We start from the raw sequence: 18,788 nt of genomic DNA on the forward strand, positions 1-18,788 counted from the left end.
GTGAGATTCTGGAGCGGTGCCTAAAACAGCGTTTTCCACCACCTTCAACAAAACACCGAATTATGTGCATTGAAGCTGTTCTGGCTCGTGGTGCCCAACACCCTATTAAGACACTTTATGTTGCTTTTTCCTTTATTCTGCCAGTTACCTGTACATTGTCCATACATTGAACTTTACAGGGGTGGATTTCACTGCTCTTAATGGTGTGCCACTGAATGCTTTCCTCTTCCTTACCAGGCCCTAAAAAACCCTTTTAACCTTTTTAAGGACTTAAGGAAACCTGTCGGTAAGAATGTTAAAATGTCACTTAACAAATCAATCCACCCATTTGCATGTGTGTGATCGAACACACATGTCCAGTGCAGGCAGAGTGACAGCCCTATTGATTACAACTAGATTAGGGCGGACATTCATCAGGCTTATGTCCTCCTACACTCCTCAGAAACTATCTACTCACAACACAATGGGCAGAGTCAAATCAGATACCCACACTGTATATAAACAGAATATTCAACAGCTCAGATCCCAGCTAAGAACCCCCCCTTCCAGATCCCAGCTAAGAACCCCCCCCCCCTCCAGATCCCAGCTAAGAACCCCCCCCCCCTTCCAGATCCCAGCTAAGAACCCCCCCCCTTCCAGATCCCAGCTAAGAACCCCCCCCCCCCTTCCAGATCCCAGCTAAGAACCCCCCCCCCTTCCAGATCCCAGCTAAGAACCCCCTCCTTCCAGATCCCAGCTAAGACCCCCCCCCCCTCCAGATCCCAGCTAAGTAACACTACCAGATCAAACAATCAGTCCACAACTTACAGAAATCCCCGTGATACCCATATAATATTTCCACCCTCAAAAGTTCCAAAAGAATATTAACTCTCCCTCCCTCCGTCTCCCCTCCCTCCCCCTCTTTCTCCTCCCCTCCTTTCCAGGCATCTCCTGCTCCCTTTCATCTGGGGTTTGGTTTTGCTGCGTTTGACGGGTGTCTGATTAAATGACTTATTAGCTCGCCGTAGCCGAGGAGCCCGACGTCAGTTTGCAGCAGGTATGTGAATAAAGGAAATGGAAAGTCAGCTTCCACGGCTGCTGCCTCCTCCTTGGCTCTCATTCCTTACGTCATGCCCCAGTTCCCCTCTCCCGTCCTGGCGGCCCAGGCTCTGAGCTCTGCCTCTGTGGCCCCTCATTGGGAAAACTCCCACACACAGACACAGACAAACACGCACCCCTGTGCACACACACCTTTTTCCTCAGTCTCTCCCTCTCTCCCCAATCACGCAGCTTACAATGCTGAGACTTCTGGGTACAGGTCATCAGACAGACACACACACTGTAACGCTGCGCTAAGTGGAACCTGACACACACACACACACACAGTGGAACCCGAGACGAGACAGCAGGGTGAATATCCTGCTCGGCCGGTGACGAGAAGCAGAGTGAGCTGTGATTGTGTAAAATCTCCCCAAAACAAACATGTCACAGAGTATTTGGGGGGACCTGGAGGGAGGCCTGGCATATACTGTACTGTAGACTGTGGGTCGAGTCTAAAGTGCTATGTATGATTCATGGTAAAGAGCAGACAGTGGGAAAGTGCTATGGTTCTGATTCAATTAACCAATGCAATAAAGCTTTGACATGGCCCACACAGACGTCAACTCTGGGACACACCAATTTTGCATGACAGCCTACTTCATCAGTTCCCAACTTCCATATGAAAAACGACTAGTGCCCTCTAAAAGACGGCGAAATCCACAGAAGTGGGTCTGACGAAGATTAATGCAAGACTACCTGGGACTACCCAACTGTGTTTCAGTTTCACGAACAAACACACCATCCCAAACACACCCAACCAATCACAGCTCCAGACTGAGGGTCAAACTAAGCAGGAAGAACGGGTGATGAGTGAAACGGTTCATCATCAGACCTATAGTTCCATTTCCGAGACGAGCATCATTCACCTAGAATAAGGCTAACAAACTAACACACGCATCACCACTGTTAGCATCTACAGTAAGTATGTGAGTAACAGATTAATAAAAGCTCCGTAAACACTCCAGGCGTATCCCGGGGACAGACATACAGTGGGGAGAACAAGTATTTGAATCACTGCTGATTTTGCAGGTTTTCCTACTTACAAAGTGAGTAGAATGCAAATAAAATGCAAATTAATTACTTAAAAATCATACAATGTGATTTTCTGGATTTTTGTTTTAGATTCCGTCTCTTACAGTTGAAGTGTACCTATGATAAAAATTACAGACCTCTACATGCTTTGTAAGTAGGAAAACCTGCAAAATCGGCAGTGTATCAAATACTTGTTCTCCCCACTGTACATGTGCCGTACCATTAGTTGGAGTTAGTGGGAGAACGTATTGGATGGGGAATTGCTTGGATAGCTGTTGGGAGAGACAGAGAATTGAGAATGAGGCTGTGTCAAACGACTGTGGAGCAGACTGGAGTGTTTAGTTAGGGGGTCTTGACAGTCATGTTCCGTGTCCACTCAGAGTGCTCTCTTTCTGGGTAACGTAGTTGACGTGATTGGGTTACGGATTGAAGGTGCTTAAGATATATTATGGAGGTCACTAACTTGTACTCTAAACCCCTTTTATTTCTGCCGGAGAGGTTCATTCATTCAGGTGAAGGACACGTGGGCGAGCGGACCACTTAATAATAAATATATATATATATATATAATAAAAAGAGGAGCACTTACTGTACTGTTAGTATGCGCTTTGGTGGTGGAATTATAAATGGGAAACGACGTCACACGGACATCTAAAGTGCTGGATATTATTTATTTTTTTAATCAGTAAATGGTGAAAAGAGAATCCGTACACGCCAACTAACAAATCGGGGAAAGTATGTTATTTGGGCCTTCCCAAAAACAGAAGCCCCAGGCTAGATTTGAAGTTCTACCCCAATCTAAAGCCTCTTGAGCTGGGATAGCTTTTACACTTATCCCCTGATGTAAATGGTTGGGACTCCTACAGGATGTGCCATTGAATAGACTAAAGGAAAGAGAGAGTAAAGAGAGCCGACTGTATGAACGGAAGAACCACTACCGGATGTCCGTTACCGGCAAACAGCTGTGTTCACTTCACATGGAAAATAAACCTCTAAGTTAAATATATATAGAGAGACTAGACTTCCAGGGTACATAACCAATTATCAATGCTATCAATATCTTTACACAGTGAATAAAATAAACATGGAACAGTAAAATTCGATCCAGTAGAGATTGGGACACTGGAAGAATAAAAGAATCAGAATTATGACCGATTTAAGATTTTCATGGAGATTTCATATGGAATTATTATTATTTGAGGTTCTCTCAGTTGAATTTCCTCCATCGAATCTCACTGTAGATCACTAGCGGTTTATCATGTGCAACTAGAGACATTAGAAATGACTAGTTGCACCTTTAAACATGACTTTTGTTAAGCTGCTCCAGTGTTAATAAAGTTGTGATGACCTTCCACATCAGGCAGGAAGGTGGTCTGTGATGAGAAAAGGAGATGAGAGCATAGTAAGTAGAGTGAATAGAGACGACTGGGGGATTGATGTCTGTAGAGGAGGAAGGGGAGCTGATATTGGGGGTCATTGAGCCCTGTGTGATGGATGACCTAAACTTGACGTCCTTGTCAAAAGCCACGTCTTTGAAATGCAGACCTGAGTGTAGACGAGGGTCAGTGTGCGTGTGTGCGTGTGTGTGTGTGTGTGTGTGTGTGTGTGTGTGTGTGTGTGTGTGTGTGTGTGTGTGTGTGTGTGTGTGTGTGTGTGTGTGTGGAAAATTAATTCCTGCATGCTTGACTGGACACCTAGGCTAGGGACGAAGCGGGGTAAAGATGCCACCTGTCCCACAATCCACCTCAAACACTCAGAAAGAGAGAGAGAGAGGAAGAGATGGAATATTAGTGAGGGTAAGGAGGGAGAGGGGGAGGGAGAGAGGGAAAAAGAGAAGAGAAAGAAAGCCTCTGCAAAAACTGCAGTGCTGCAGAAAAGCCTCCTGCCAGGCCATGCATGGGCCCAGAGAGAGAGAGAGATGGAGAGAGAGAGGGGAAGGGAGAGAGAGGGGAAGAGAGAGAGAAGGGAAGTGAGAGAGAAGGGGAGGGAGAGATGGAGAGATAATAGGAGAGAGAGAGAGGAAGGGAGAGAGAGGGGAAGAGAGAGAGAAGGGGAGGGAGAGATGGAGAGATAATAGGAGAGAGAGAGAGAGATAGATAGAGGATGGGATAGAGAGAGAGAGAGGAAGCAAGAGGGAGAGAGACAGCATTAGCGAGTGAGTGTGTCAGCGGCCATAGATCATGCCATTTCTCAGGCTCCCTCAGCCTCCTCCATTACATCACTGAAGAGGAGGAGGAGAGAGCAAGAGAAGGAGGGGTTAGAGCTCGTAAAACACAGAGCACACAGTAAACATGTCTGCCCTCGCATATGACAATACCCCTTCAGAGAGCGCTGGCTGACGTTGACCAGACGCTGTAGCTCGTTCCCACCCTGCCGCAGGCCCTGTAATGTTATACTGTAGCCTCACAGACTCCCATGGCGGTTGGATGGATCAGCGCTAAGCTAGGCTAATGCTACGTTAGGCTAACTCGGCGCTCTCACTCATTAACTCAGGAACTATGCTGTTAGCAGTTAGCGGTATTAGCGGCTAACCTCAACTCTCACAGCGGTCCCTCTGGGGGTCCTGGGAGAGAGAGAGAGGGAGTGAGCATTACGGGTGTCCCCGGCTGGTGCCTGCCTGATTGTATTGGGAGAGAGAGTTGTGGGGATGAGAGGCGAATGTAAACATGGGTGAACTTTGACCCCGTGTAGCCGGTGGTCATACCAGAAGAGCAGAGCAGCCTGGTAGGGTAGTGTGTGGGAAACGCACACACACACACACCGTCCCTTCCTTCTGACACTTCCCACAGCCCTGATGACACCTCTGTGTAGGGGGGAGCGCTATAAATCCGCCAGGGGCACGATACGATCAGCAAAGCAAACATCACTTCAAAATGTCTGATAGGAAGAAAAAAACTGTCTGACACACAGCTCAACTCAAGCACACCAAAACACCCCCCAATCTACCCCTCTCTTTCACATGCTCATAGACTTCAACGATTTTGGATAATGGCCTTGTCCCATATGTTGACACACTTTGCGTGAGGGGCTGTCAGCATATTGAGTTGACAGACCTCAGTGCTTGGACAGAGAAGGACAGTGAGTAGGGTGGGTAACGTTATGGGGTCTCAGTGAGTAACACCATGTGGGTCAAGTTAAAGTGGCTCTCGTCTCTCAGCACGGCCAGGCCCATGCTTTTGAGGTTGGCTCACTGATCCCGGCTGGCGTAGTAGGCTCACAGCCAACCGCCGGCGTACGAGAGCGTGATGCTCCCAACAAACAAACGGTGTGTGTGTCCCCATTACTGTACTTCACACTAAAGGACAAGCTGCCGTCAACAGGCACTCCACAGAGAAGACGATCGTCTCGTCTGTCCCAGCTACCTGAGGGGAGTGTTCCTGTAGGCTGTCGGACTGCCTGAGAGATATTTGACACTTCCAGAGGGACTAGGAGAAGCCGTGGTGGGACTGGAGTACAGACCTGTGTTCAACTCTGTCTCGCTCAGCTTCTGTTCCATTAGTCAACTGGTTTGACCCACCAAGCAGCTTCTGAGTGGGGTCTCCCCCCTCTACATTTCTCTCTCTCTCTGGGTGGTTTAGTGGATGTTCCTGTCACTCCTTCTGCTGGGCAGAATCTTTATAAAGAGGTCTGAGCATCGTGTTCTTACGGCCCTACGGTCCTTTCCCATGCGTGTAGTTTACTGAGCTGTCAGCAGAGTTACAAGAGGTTAGATGAGTGAGAGGAGCCACACTGAAGGAGTACAATAAACTGAAGGGGAAATATGTATTCATCAAGATCAAATATTCATCCTATTAAGATCATGACATCTCAGTCCACTTCCAGGTTGGGAATGTATGTGACTAGTAGAACCAGTAGGAACCAGTAGGAACCAGTAGCCTCTGTGGCTGGTTAAGCCAAAGCACATGATCACCTTCTATTGCCCTAATCATAAACAGATCTGAGAGAGAAAGAATGAGAGAGAGAGAAGGAGAGGGAGAGAGAGAGAGAAGGAGAGGGAGAGAGAGAGAGAGAGAGAGCAAGAGGAGGAGAGAGAGAGCGAGAGGAGGAGAGAGAGAGGAGGAGAGAGAGAGAGAGGAGGAGAGAGAGAGAGAGAGGAGGAGAGAGAGAGAGAGAGAGAGGAGAGCGTGCGAGAGAGAGCGAGAGAAGGAGAGAGAGAGAGAGAGAAGGAGAGAGAGAGAGAGAGAGAGAGAGCGAGAGGGACAGAGGGAGAGAGCGAGAGAAGGAGAGAGTGAGAGAGAGAGCGAGAGAAGGAGAGAGAGCGAGAGAAGGAGAGAGAGCGAGAGGGACAGAGAGAGAGAGCGCGAGAGAAGGAGAGAGAGAGAGAGAGCGAGAGAAGGAGAGAGAGAGAGAGGAGAGAGAGAACGAGAGAAGGAGAGAGAGAGAAAGAGGGACAGAGAGGGTATTTGTCATATATTGTGGAATGCTGGTGAAACATGACAGTGAGCAGAGACGTCTAGTTATCTGGCGAGGGGGGATCAAGTTCTTAACCTCTCCCCTGACCCTGTGGTAAAATCAACAATCGCCCCTGATCTCTGTGTCACGCAACATCAAGACCAGAGTAAAGTGTGTGTGTGTGTATGTATCTTATTTAACTAGGCATGTCAGTTAAGAACAAACTCTTATTTACATTGATGGCCAAACCCGGCCAAACCCGGACAACGCTGGGACAATTGTGCGCCGCCCTATGGGACTCCCAATCACAGCTGGTTGTGATACAGCCTGGATTTGAACCAGGGTGTCTGTAGTGACGCCTCTACTACTGAGAGGCAGTGCCTTAGACCGCTGCGCCACTCGGGAGCCCTGTGTGTATGTGTGTATGTGTGCGTGTGTGGTTAAGGTAAAGACATGTTCTCTCCACCGTGGGCCTGTTTACAATCCCAGTAATCCTGGGTACATCCCAAACCTATGTATTTACAATGAGGGTAATGAATCTTGGAGCTGTATAAGCCAGGGTCAATCAAGGAGCCGTGTTTAGGGGAACCAGAGGGGTGGATTTAAGAGGGGTGTAGAGGGGTGGTGGTGGTGGGTTTGGGGTGTAGAGGGGTGGTGGTGGTGGGTTGTGGTGTAGAGGGGTGGTGGTGGAGGGTTGTGGTGTAGAGGGGTGGTGGTGGAGGGTTGTGGTGTAGAGGGGTGGTGGTGGAGGGTTGGGGTGTAGAGGGGTGGTGGTGGAGGGCTGTGATGTAGAGGGGTGGTGGTGGAGGGTTGTGGTGTAGAGGGGTGGTGGTGGAGGGCTGTGATGTAGAGGGGTGGTGGTGGAGGGTTGTGGTGTAGAGGGGTGGTGGTGGAGGGTTGTGGTGTAGAGGGGTGGTGGTGGTGGGTTGTGGTGTAGAGGGGTGGTGGTGGTGGGTTGTGGTGTAGAGGGGTGGTGGTGGAGGGTTGTGGTGTAGAGGGGTGGTGGTGGTGGGTTGTGGTGTAGAGGGGTGGTGGTGGAGGGTTGTGGTGTAGAGGGGTGGTGGTGGTGGGTTGTGGTGTAGAGGGGTGGTGGTGGTGGGTTGTGGTGTAGAGGGGTGGTGGTGGTGGGTTGTGGTGTAGAGGGGTGGTGGTGGTGGGTTGTGGTGTAGAGGGGTGGTGGTGGAGGGTTGGGGTGTAGAGGGGTGGTGGTGGAGGGTTGGGATGTAGAGGGGTGTTGGTGGAGGGTTGGGGTGTAGAGGGGTGGTGGTGGAGGGCTGTGATGTAGAGGGGTGGTGGTGGTGGGTTGTGGTGTAGAGGGGTGGTGGTGGTGGGTTGTGGTGTAGAGGGGTGGTGGTGGAGGGTTGTGGTGTAGAGGGGTGGTGGTGGAGGGTTGTGGTGTAGAGGGGTGGTGGTGGTGGGTTGTGATGTAGAGGGGTGGTGGTGGTGGGTTGTGGTGTAGAGGGGTGGTGGTGGAGGGTTGTGGTGTAGAGGGGTGGTGGTGGAGGGTTGTGGTGTAGAGGGGTGGTGGTGGAGGGTTGTGGTGTAGAGGGGTGGTGGTGGTGGGTTGTGGTGTAGAGGGGTGGTGGTGGTGGGTTGTGGTGTAGAGGGGTGGTGGTGGTGGGTTGTGATGTAGAGGGGTGGTGGTGGTGGGTTGTGGTGTAGAGGGGTGGTGGTGGTGGGTTGTGGTGTAGAGGGGTGGTGGTGGTGGGTTGTGGTGTAGAAGGGTGGTGGTGGTGGGTTGTGGTGTAGAGGGGTGGTGGTGGTGGGTTGTGATGTAGAGGGGTGGTGGTGGTGGGTTGTGATGTAGAGGGGTGGTGGTGGTGGGTTGTGGTGTAGAGGGGTGGTGGTGGTGGGTTGTGGTGTAGAGGGGTGGTGGTGGTGGGTTGTGGTGTAGAGGGGTGGTGGTGGTGGGTTGTGGTGTAGAGGGGTGGTGGTGGTGGGTTGTGGTGTAGAGGGGTGGTGGTGGTGGGTTGTGGTGTAGAGGGGTGGTGGTGGTGGGTTGTGGTGTAGAGGGGTGGTGGTGGTGGGTTTGGGGTGTAGAGGGGTGGTGGTGGTGGGTTGGGGTGGAGAGGGGTGGTGGTGGTGGGTTGGGGTGTAGATGGGTGGTGGCGGAGGGTGGGGTGTAGATGGGAGTAGGGGGGTGTAGAGGTGTGTAGAGGGGAGTAGAGGGGTGTAAAGGGGAGTAGAGGGGTGTAGCGGGGAGTAGAGGGGTGTAGGGGGGTGTAGAGTGGTGTAGAGGGGTGTAGAGGGGTGTAGAGGGGAGTAGAGGGGTGTAGGGGGGAGTAGAGGGGTGTAGAGGGGAGTAGAGGGGTGTAGAGGGGAGTAGAGGGGAGTAGAGGGGTGTAGAGGGGAGTAGAGGGGTGTAGGGGGGTGTAGAGTGGTGTAGAGGGGTGTAGAGGGGAGTAGAGGGGTGTAAAGGGGTGTAGGGGGGTGTAGAGGGGAGTAGGGGGGTGTAGATGGGAGTAGAGGGGTGTAGGGGGGTGTAGAGTGGTGTAGAGGGGTGTAGAGGGGTGTAGAGGGGTGTAGAGGGGTGTAGAGGGGTGTAAAGGGGTGTAAAGGGGTGTAGAGGGGAGTAGGGGGGTGTAGATGGGAGTAGAGGGGTGTAGAGGGGTGTAGAGGGGTGTAGAGGGGAGTAGAGGGGTGTAGAGGGGTGTAGAGGGGTGTAGAGGGGTGTAGAGGGGTGTAGAGGGGAGTAGAGGGGAGTAGAGGGGAGTAGAGGGGAGTAGAGGAGAGTAGAGGGGTGTAGAGGGGTGCAGAGGGGAGTAGAGGGGAGTAGAGGGGTGTAGAGGGGAGTAGAGGGGAGTAGAGGGGAGTAGAGGGGAGTAGAGGGGTGTAGAGGGGTGTAGAGGGGAGTAGGGGGGAGTAGAGGGGTGTAAAGGGGAGTAGGGGGGTGTAGGGGGGTGTAGAGTGGTGTAGAGGGGTGTAGAGGGGTGTAGAGGGGTGTAAAGGGGTGTAGAGGGGTGTAGAGGGGAGTAGGGGGGTGTAGATGGGAGTAGAGGGGTGTAGAGGGGTGTAGAGGGGAGTAGAGGGGTGTAGAGGGGAGTAGAGGGGAGTAGAGGGGTGTAAAGGGGTGTAGAGGGGTGTAGAGGGGTGTAGAGGGGTGTAGAGGGGAGTAGAGGGGAGTAGAGGGGAGTAGAGGGGTGTAGAGGGGAGTAGAGGGGAGTAGAGGGGAGTAGAGGGGTGTAGAGGGGAGTAGAGGGGTGTAGAGGGGAGTAGAGGGGTGTAGAGGGGAGTAGAGGGGTGTAGAGGGGTGTAGAGGGGTGTAGAGGGGAGTAGAGGGGAGTAGAGGGGAGTAGAGGGGTGTAGAGGGGAGTAGAGGGGAGTAGAGGGGAGTTAGGCTGAGGAATGTAGGGGTGTTCAGACAAAGGCATGCAGCAGTAATACTGTGTGGTTGGTTGGTTACTGCAGAATACTGTGAACATGACACATCTATGAAACTTCAGCACACAAGATGCAAATACCCCGAAATAAATGGGACTAGAACACAATGTGTTCTCCTTAACTCAATGTAAAATAAATGGGACTAGAACACAATGTGTTCTCCTTAACTCAATGTAAAATAAATGGGACTAGAACACAATGTGTTCTCCTTAACTCAATGTAAAATAAATGGGACTAGAACACAATGTGTTCTCCTTAACTCAATGTAAAATAAATGGGACTAGAACACAATGTGTTCTCCTTAACTCAATGTAAAATAAATGGGACTAGAACACAATGTGTTTTCCTTAACTCAATGTAAAATAAATGGCACTAGAACACAATGTGTTCTCCTTAACTCAATGTAAAATAAATGGGACTAGAACACAATGTGTTCTCCTTAACTCAATGTAAAATAAATGGGACTAGAACACAATGTGTTCTCCTTAACTCAATGTAAAATAAATGAGGCCTACATCTTCACATATGGAAACTAATACAGGCGAATTTCACAAACAAAAAACTCACACACTACAAAACATTGCACAAGCTGTAGCCTACACACACACTCCCTCTCTCCCTGATGCAAAATGGAAAAACAACCTGCCATTTTACGTGGCGCTACAATCCTCTACCGTGTGGAGGGTTTAATGACCTTCCCAGATTGGGCTTTAATTAGCTGTTAATCATCTATGGTGCTTAACGAGCGGAGCAGCTCTGGCACTCAGCCCCTCCCTCCCTCCCTCTCTCCCTCCCTGACTGGTGTTGCTGGTCCATTAGGAGCAGACGACAAGCTAAAAGAGCCAAACAGACCCATTAACTCCCCCTCTCATCTCAGACGCTCTTTCTCATCCCCTCACTGCTCATCTCCTTCAGTCTCACTCTCTCGTTCTCCCTCATGTCACAGGAGCCAGCTGAACCCTCTAATGCCAGCTATCAGTCATGAGGGGAAACCCGCCCCCCGATCCCACCTCTCTCCCTCCATCTCCCTCCATCTCTCTCCCTCTCCCACCTCTCTCCCACCTCTCTCCCCTCCCTACATCCCTCTCCATCTCTCCCTACATCCCTCTCGCCATCTACCTACCTCTCTCTCCCTCTCCCTCCCTCCCCTCCCCCCCCCTTCCCCAGGGTGATAGGACTAACTTCCTCTAATGGTGTCAGTATGTGAGGAGGACGTCTTCTCTAGAATGAGAGGGTTAATGCCCAGGAGCGTTCAAGACACTCCATGTTCATTACAGATCAAACTAACCTGCGTTCCTGTCTCTTTCGCTGGACATTCTCCATCGTATCCGAGTTGGAATTGATCTTGTGACACGCCAACGTGTTTCGGCGACAATGTCAATGTCCTCCCTCCGTTCTTTCTACCCCCGTAAAGGGAAGCCTGCTGTGACATCTAGCCTACACAGTCTTAAAGAGGTGGTGCTGAAATAACATTTAGCAAGACGGAGAACAATATCTCTCGTCGTTCTGAGGGAGAGTCTGTCTCAGTAGCCCCAGGTGTGTTGGCCTGTCAGATATTCCATAACAGCTGGGGAGCGGAGGCTGTTCTAGACACCACAGACACACTACTGACAGCTCTGTCCCTGCGGGCAATAATATCTGTTCCGTGACCATACGACGTCCCACTGGAACACATCAACTAAAGGAACCTCTGTTCCTACAGAAGTATTATTAATGGGAAATGCATTAAGACGTCCAGACAAAAGACGTGAACACAGATAGTTTCAACAGATAATTGAAACACGGCTCGTCATCAATGCAGATTACATGATTTTTTACACTGACAACAACTGATACCATAAATTGTTGAATTTGAACGTAACAAAGATGAGTCGGCAAACACCAATAAAATTCAACTATTGTTTGATTTACTTCCACTGTGTTGTTCTCTCACAAAGCCTGGATCCTTGACATTCTGCTTTTATTAGGAGCATCTCCCTGCCTGTCCTCTACTCTCGCTGCTGAGCAGGATGGATCAATACCGGCTGGATTGGCACACGGTGGAGGAGAGAAACAAAGGGCTGGATCGACCTGCGCTGTAATGGCGTGTGTGTGAGTCTGTTCTAGGTTGGGCATAATTGCCTCTGTCCTGGAGGAGAGCACAGCACCATGGGAATTACAGTGAAGGGAAACTCGACCAGTACGGACACACAACAGTTGAATCACAGCAACAAACATATTTCATGACCGCGCTCAGTGATACCCTGTGGAAGAGATCAGCAGTTCCTGCTATGCTTAGCGGTAAGGGGGACCGTTACGACGTGATAAGGACATTTGAGTTCCATGTGAAGAACCCGTCACTGAATCCCCCCACCGCTGCAGTCAGACAGTGTCACCGAGCAGAGCACCTTACAGCGCTGGGGGTAACGGCAGTCAAACTGTCAGCCAGCCAAATGCTGCCCTGGCCGCTAATTAGCTGTAGGCACCAGTGGTCCGACTACCTACTGTAACATCTGCAGTAACAGCCTGTTCTATAGATCATCTGTCCACTAGGCAGTCAGACAGACAGACAGCAGAACACACACTGCTATAGCAGAACTACGTCCAACTGTCTAACCTCCACACAGCCAAGCCATCTGACTGGGGATAACACACCCAGCTGGAAGGAAATGTGTGTGTGTGTGTACATGCTTGTGTGTGTGTGTGTGTGTGTGTGTGTGTTTGTGTGTGTGTGTGTGTGTCAGACATAGGTCTGTCCATCAGAGTGTGTGGCAATGAATCTATGTGCATGTGTGTGAGTACATTAACGATAGCAATCTGTGTATGCGTGTCTGAGTGCTTACCGAACACCCCCCCCCCCCCCCATCTCTGTGGCGTTGGCGTGTCACACCTTAGGTTGTGTGATTAATGACGTGGGCTGAGTCCCATCAGCGTCCTGATTAACACCACCACACAGGTCACAGAGCACAGCCTGATCACCACAGCCTGATCACCACAGCCTGATCACCACAGTGTTCCCTGCTGCCTCATCAGCCACTCATTACTACCACTGGGCAGAGACTGGAGAGAGGTGGGAAGTGTCTAGGTCCTAGAAGACATGGCAGGAGTAGCATTATCAAAACTATGTGGCAGGCAGGACATGGCTCTATGGTTATTAGTTCTGCACTATGTCTCTGGGAGAGCATCTCAAGAGTCAGAAGGGGTTTATGTGAATCCTTGTTTGGGAAAGGAGAGAGAGGGGAGGAAGCCATTAGGCTATGAGACGTTATTATTTTACAATCTTCAACGCAGTGGTTTAAACAGAGGTAACAAACAGTTTGAGCATGACACCAGAAAAATATGGAGCTTTTTGACCTTCTGGAACTTCTGAAATGGGAGACAGGAGGAATCTAATCTTGAGCACAATCTCTGCTGCTCCTCTGTGTGTAAGAGGACACTGCAGTCACTGTGGTGCTATAAAACTACGACAGTAATTCTGACAACAACTAAATATACACAGGTCTGGTGTGCTTGGGGACAGGGGGGAGAGATCAGAAACAGGACACCACATCATCCTCCTCAATACCTCCTTGGCCGTGTGAGATTGTCTTTGATAAGTCTGCTGGCAACGCAGAGTCATGTCAGAAGAGCGGGAGGCTCAGGTAACAGGAAGGGACCGGAGCCGGACAGGAAATAACACTGTCTCTTTTCATTAGCCTTTTCCTGCTAAGCTAGCCTAGCGTGGAGGAGGGGTAGGGATCTGACAAGGCTTCAGAGGAGTGGTTTGATGATGTGAGGAAGAGGACTGCTGTGTGTGTGTGTGTGCGCGCGCGTGTGTAACTCCATATGTGTGTGTGCGTGTGACGTACCAGTCTGTTGATGCGTACAAACTCCTCGGGGGTCTTGGCCCACGGCGGCAGCTCCACGTCAGACACCACAGTCCCATCCTCCATCACCCCCAGGTTGTAGTTGTTGGCGTTTACAAACATCTCAGGGAGGTAGTAGAACTCTGGGATCAACTCCTGGACAGACAGACAGACAGACATTAACTGTAGAGCCAACCTGAACCATCCAAGTTCTTTCATGTACATGTACTGATAGTGGATACAGAACATTCTAGAATAGTTTTGTCTAACATTTGTAGTCAATAAATCAACCCTTTTAGCTAGGGAGAACAGTATCACAGTAAGCCATTTTCTCATTTGAATAACACTGACAAGATGCTCTGAGATAAAGCCTCCAGTCTCAGTGTGTGGGACACTACATTAGAGTGTGACTACGGACGACCCACATCATGACAGCCAGGTAGAAAGAACAGGGGACTGTGACCTTCAGAGTGAGAAGCTACAGTTTAGAGAGAGAGTTCATTAACAGAAAGAAAGAGAGAGAGAGAGAAAGAGAAGAAACGGTGTAAAGTACATTTAGAACGCATGTGGATATATGAGTATGAGTGTGTGTGTGTGTGTGTGTGTGTGTGTGTGTGCGTGCGTGCGTGCGTGCGTGCGTGCGTGTGTGTGAGCGGAAGGTCCTTTAATCTGGGACTGTCACTGTCGTCCCTCAGACAGCTAGTCAGACGCTAGTCGCAACACTTGAGCTGTGCCATTACTCATGGAAATTACATTTCAGACTGCTCATCTGCTGCCTGCCTGCTACCACGCTGCAGGCAGGCACGCCGATAAAAGGCATCAAAACCGAGCGAGTGTGTGTGTGTGTGCGTGCGCTGGGGTTTCCACGCTTTTTGAAAGGGGGGTTGTCTGTAATCGTAGAGCGCCAAACAGAATATATGATATTCTATTTTCTATGCTTCTCAACGGATTTTATGAAGGATTAGAAGGAACGGCAGCTCACAGAACTCACCAGAATGTGATTGTGTGTCTGTGCACAGTTCAACACTTCGTTATGGAATTATGACATTTCACGATGGGCCCAAAAAAACATCAACGTTCGTGTAAACTGACGAGCTCGAATGTTAAGACCTTGAGGATGTAAACTTTAAACCCGGCTTCATTTCTAACAAACCACAGCTCAGCCTCAATGTGTATGAAATGCCTTCATATACAAAAAAGACAAACGTTTAGATTATGGGGCAAACCAAAACATATCGTGATAAATCTTTGCCACCCCGCAAACAGAAATGAAACACTAATGTCATTAGGAGTGTGTGTGGGCAAGTGGAACTAACTGGTAAGACTGGACAGTGTAAGCATGTGTTGAATTAACCCACTTCCTGGCGGCTCCTGATACGTACAACAAACAATAGCACGACACCAAATGTAAATCCCATGTTTAATCAGCGTACATCTACCCCTCGTGATATACTGAACCTACCCATCAACATAACAAGTGTCAAACGTGAACTACGGCCATATTCCACAGCAGGGAATTGAACCATGGATTTACGTATGGAGCGAGCACTCATATTTCAACATGATACATCTACAGCCAGTATATGAGACATATAAACAGAGCACCACAATTATGAAGACAAGCCACAACACAAGTATAACTCTTCATGTGATTCCACTATAAAACAATAGCTAAGGAGTGAGTAACTCCTAATAAAATAACCTGTTAATAAAGCGTTGAGGAGCTGTTGTCTTGTAACGTATCCTGGGTCATGTTCAGTTGGCACAAAACGTAAGAAAACAGTGTGAGATGGGGAGGTACTACTTGTCTGAAACGGAACTTGTCCAATAAGGAACACTTGTTTTTTTTTCAGTAGCAAAACATTTTGCTACAGTGTGTGTAACCCTAACCTTAATGAACACAACCCAGTTCTGTCTGACTAGAGCTGAACCAGTAAACCGTCTCCTAGGTGGTGTTCAGTTGGCACAAAACGTACAAAACAGAGTGCCTAGGTTTTGCTACGGTAGGACTTAATGAACAAGACCCTGAACTGTTTGACAGAACACAGTGTGACTGGGCCTGCTGACTGGTCACTGTCCTGATGGACAGAGAGATAGACAGGGTGACATTCTGACATCAGGGATGACCAGACCAGAGTCAACACCCATCTGTCATGTCCTTGTCTCCCTGTGACATGGCTGTGTGCGACAACCCGACATGCAAATACATACTGGCAAAGAGGCTACAGGTAGGAGCTGGGAACTGGTCAGCGCATGTGATCGGATGTTCTGTAAGGGCTGCACGCATGCATGCACATGTACGCACACACACACACACACACAGAATCCCTGGAAGGCTGTCTATCAATCAAGCTCAGACCTGAGAACAGTGCTCACTGCGTCCAACAGGATGGCGACAAATACATGATTAGACAGGAAGCCAGTGAGTTTCCTCTAGATGTGTGTAACCCGAGACATGGGGCGGAGGCTAGCCGGAGAGATGCCCTGTGTCAGTCCATAACCACATATCCAAACCTACAGCTGGACCTGAGGGGAGCTCAGTCAGGAGAGAAAGAACCAAGCACATGTTCGGTCATCACAACCAATCCATGTCATACTACCATGAAAGCTTCAGAGACTACTGATCAAAGGTTCAAACTAATCCTTCTACCCCCCGCTGCCCTGCCTCCTCCCCCCTCCTTCGCTACTTCAGTCAATCTTGAATTGAACCTTTGGCCCATTGGGCCCCCTCTCCACTGGGCTTTGGGTCTATGGCGGGTCAGAACATTGGGCCCCCTCTCCACTGGGCTTTGGGTCTATGGCGAGTCAGAACATTGGGCCCCCTCTCCACTGGGCTTTGGGTCTATGGCGGGTCAGAACATTGGGCCCCCTCTCCACTGGGCTTTGGGTCTATGGCGGGTCAGACCAATCCTCTGCTACAGTTTGGGTCTCTGAGGCCCCAACCCTCCTCTTTTAACAAGTGACCCACGCTCTTAAAACATTTATGAGTACAGGCAGCCATCTTGTTTCAAATGTAGATTTGGCCTGCTCTTTTGGCCTGGGTCGGGTGGAGTGGTGGCTGGGGGAGTTGGAAGGAGTTGACGGTTGATTGCGCTTCGCCTCCAAATACAAAAAATATGGCTCGCATTACCGGTAACACTTGATTGCGAAAGCCCAAGGAGAGCGAGAGAGAATCTAGTTTTGTCTCAGTCTAGACCTGTCACAGTGGATCAACCACAAGAGCTCCACTCTACATTAAAACACACAGGTCCAGGCTCAACCCTGCACTCAATAATACAGCTTCCATGTTGAGTTTAGTTTAGCTACGTCAAAATAACATTCTGGCGACTTTCCTCGCATGGATGATCTCATTCACCTTGTTAACAAAGAAGGGTTACAAATGAGATGTATCAATTTAGCATGCCAAGTATACCATTTAGCTTTAGCTTCACGACTATTGTAGGAAACTCTAAGAACCTTCTATTCCTTCAAAAGGGGGGAAAAAGTCTTAGTGTGTTTTGTATCCCAGTGCATAAAGTGGTGATAACAGGTTAAAGACGCCAGTCCAGTCTGTCTGTAGCGTAGGAGGCCGTGATGACCTCTGGCCACAATCCCCTGACCCCTCCTGACCTTTTGCCTTAGCCCAAAGGCATCGTTGTGTGTGTGTGTACTGTCAAAGTGTACTGGGAGGGGGGGGGGGGCTGTGGACCCTGCAGTGACCCGTGACAGGACAGGGTTGGGGATCACAGAAGCTGGCCTCTGACCACAGTAGAGCAGGGGCCACTGCACATAATGGAGGGACCGGGGCAGAGAGTGTAGCGGGGAAGCCCCCTGTATTTCCCCAACCTTGTTAAGAGGGGCCGGGGGGGGGGGGGGGTGAAGGGTTGAAGGAGACCCCCGGCCCCCGTGCCGCCACCTCAGACTGGACAAATTTACACCAGGCCTCCCCAGGTCGACCCCATGGAAGCCAGAGGCCTCGTAAAATGGCCGACCTTCAGTTTGAGGTCAGGTTTTGTGGAGTGGAGAGGTTTAAGATGTGAGGAAGTGGGCTTGTTGTTTTTAGACCAGTGTGTTTGTTTGCTCATTTGATCAGCCACTTTCTCTCTCCGCTGATGAGAGAGAAAGAAGAGGGGCCTTTGAGAAGGCTTTAGGCTAATTCAATGAAAAGGGTGTAATTTGAATGTTGAATGTTTGTTTGGAATACGTTTGGAAGATGTTGACATTTGACCCCCTAGCTTTGAAGAGCATATTAAGAACATGTTCTTATTTATTATATGCAACATCTGATATCACTATCTAAATCAATAGATATCCATCAATCACAAACAAACTAAAGTGTGTTTATTTCCACACAGAAAACCATACATTTTATCAAAACACTTCTATCACAACTAAAAGGTAACCAGTCTTTAGAGACTGATGCCACCCTCTCCTCCTATCCTAGTATGTTCCCTGGCTCCTGGGGTCTGGACAGTGGTGGCCTCTCCCCACACTGGCGGGCTGCTGAAGGTGTTGAGGGTCTCGGTGTGTGTGAACTTGTGTGTGAACGTCCAGAGGAGTGTTCAGACTGCAGAGGCCCTCTCTTGTCGATACTCTGGTACACTGTCTGTCTTTCAACAGCTAGCTCCACTGTGAGGAGGTGGCGGCAGTGTGTGTGTGTGTGTGTGTGTGTGTGTGTGTGTGTGTGTGTGTGTGTGTGTGTGTGTGTGTGTGTGTGTGTGTGTGTGGCTACCTTGACGTCGGACGTGTCTCTCTGGCAGTTCCTCCAGGCTCGGGACACGGAGGAGAAGGTGCGGTCAGCGTGGTCAAACTTCCCTCCCTGGAAGTTGAGGAACATGGTGGTGAAGGGTTCCTGGAAAACGAGAGAGGAAGAATGAGAGAAGAATGAGAGAATGATCAGTTATCCACATATCCTCCTAATAGTGTGCTGTGACACTGTGGTGTACTGTACATTTGAGAAAAAGGAGAAGAATAAAATGACATTTGACCCCACATCCTTATGATTAAGGGTTTTTAAAGTATAGTAAAATGAGTCTGAATGTGTACACTGAGTATACCCCCTCAAAACAGCCTTCATCAGTCAGGAATCCAGTCTACAGG

General features: G+C 49.7%; 1 protein-coding gene across 6 annotated transcripts in view; it reads right to left on the minus strand.

Annotated features, from left to right (window-relative positions):
* Window positions 1–18,788, minus strand: part of LOC129841100 (lipopolysaccharide-responsive and beige-like anchor protein) — a 340,220-nt gene that overhangs the window by 61,220 nt on the left and 260,212 nt on the right. For all 6 annotated transcript variants that reach the window (XM_055909205.1, XM_055909200.1, XM_055909204.1 and 3 more), the window contains 2 exons: window positions 18,421–18,540; window positions 13,713–13,865 (listed from right to left, as the gene is read on the minus strand). In XM_055909205.1, the coding sequence (XP_055765180.1) occupies window positions 13,713–13,865; window positions 18,421–18,540 (273 nt within the window). The remainder of the gene's footprint in view (window positions 1–13,712; window positions 13,866–18,420; window positions 18,541–18,788) is intronic.

Source organism: Salvelinus fontinalis, chromosome 42, assembly GCF_029448725.1.
Source record: "Salvelinus fontinalis isolate EN_2023a chromosome 42, ASM2944872v1, whole genome shotgun sequence".
NCBI lineage: Eukaryota > Metazoa > Chordata > Actinopteri > Salmoniformes > Salmonidae > Salvelinus > Salvelinus fontinalis.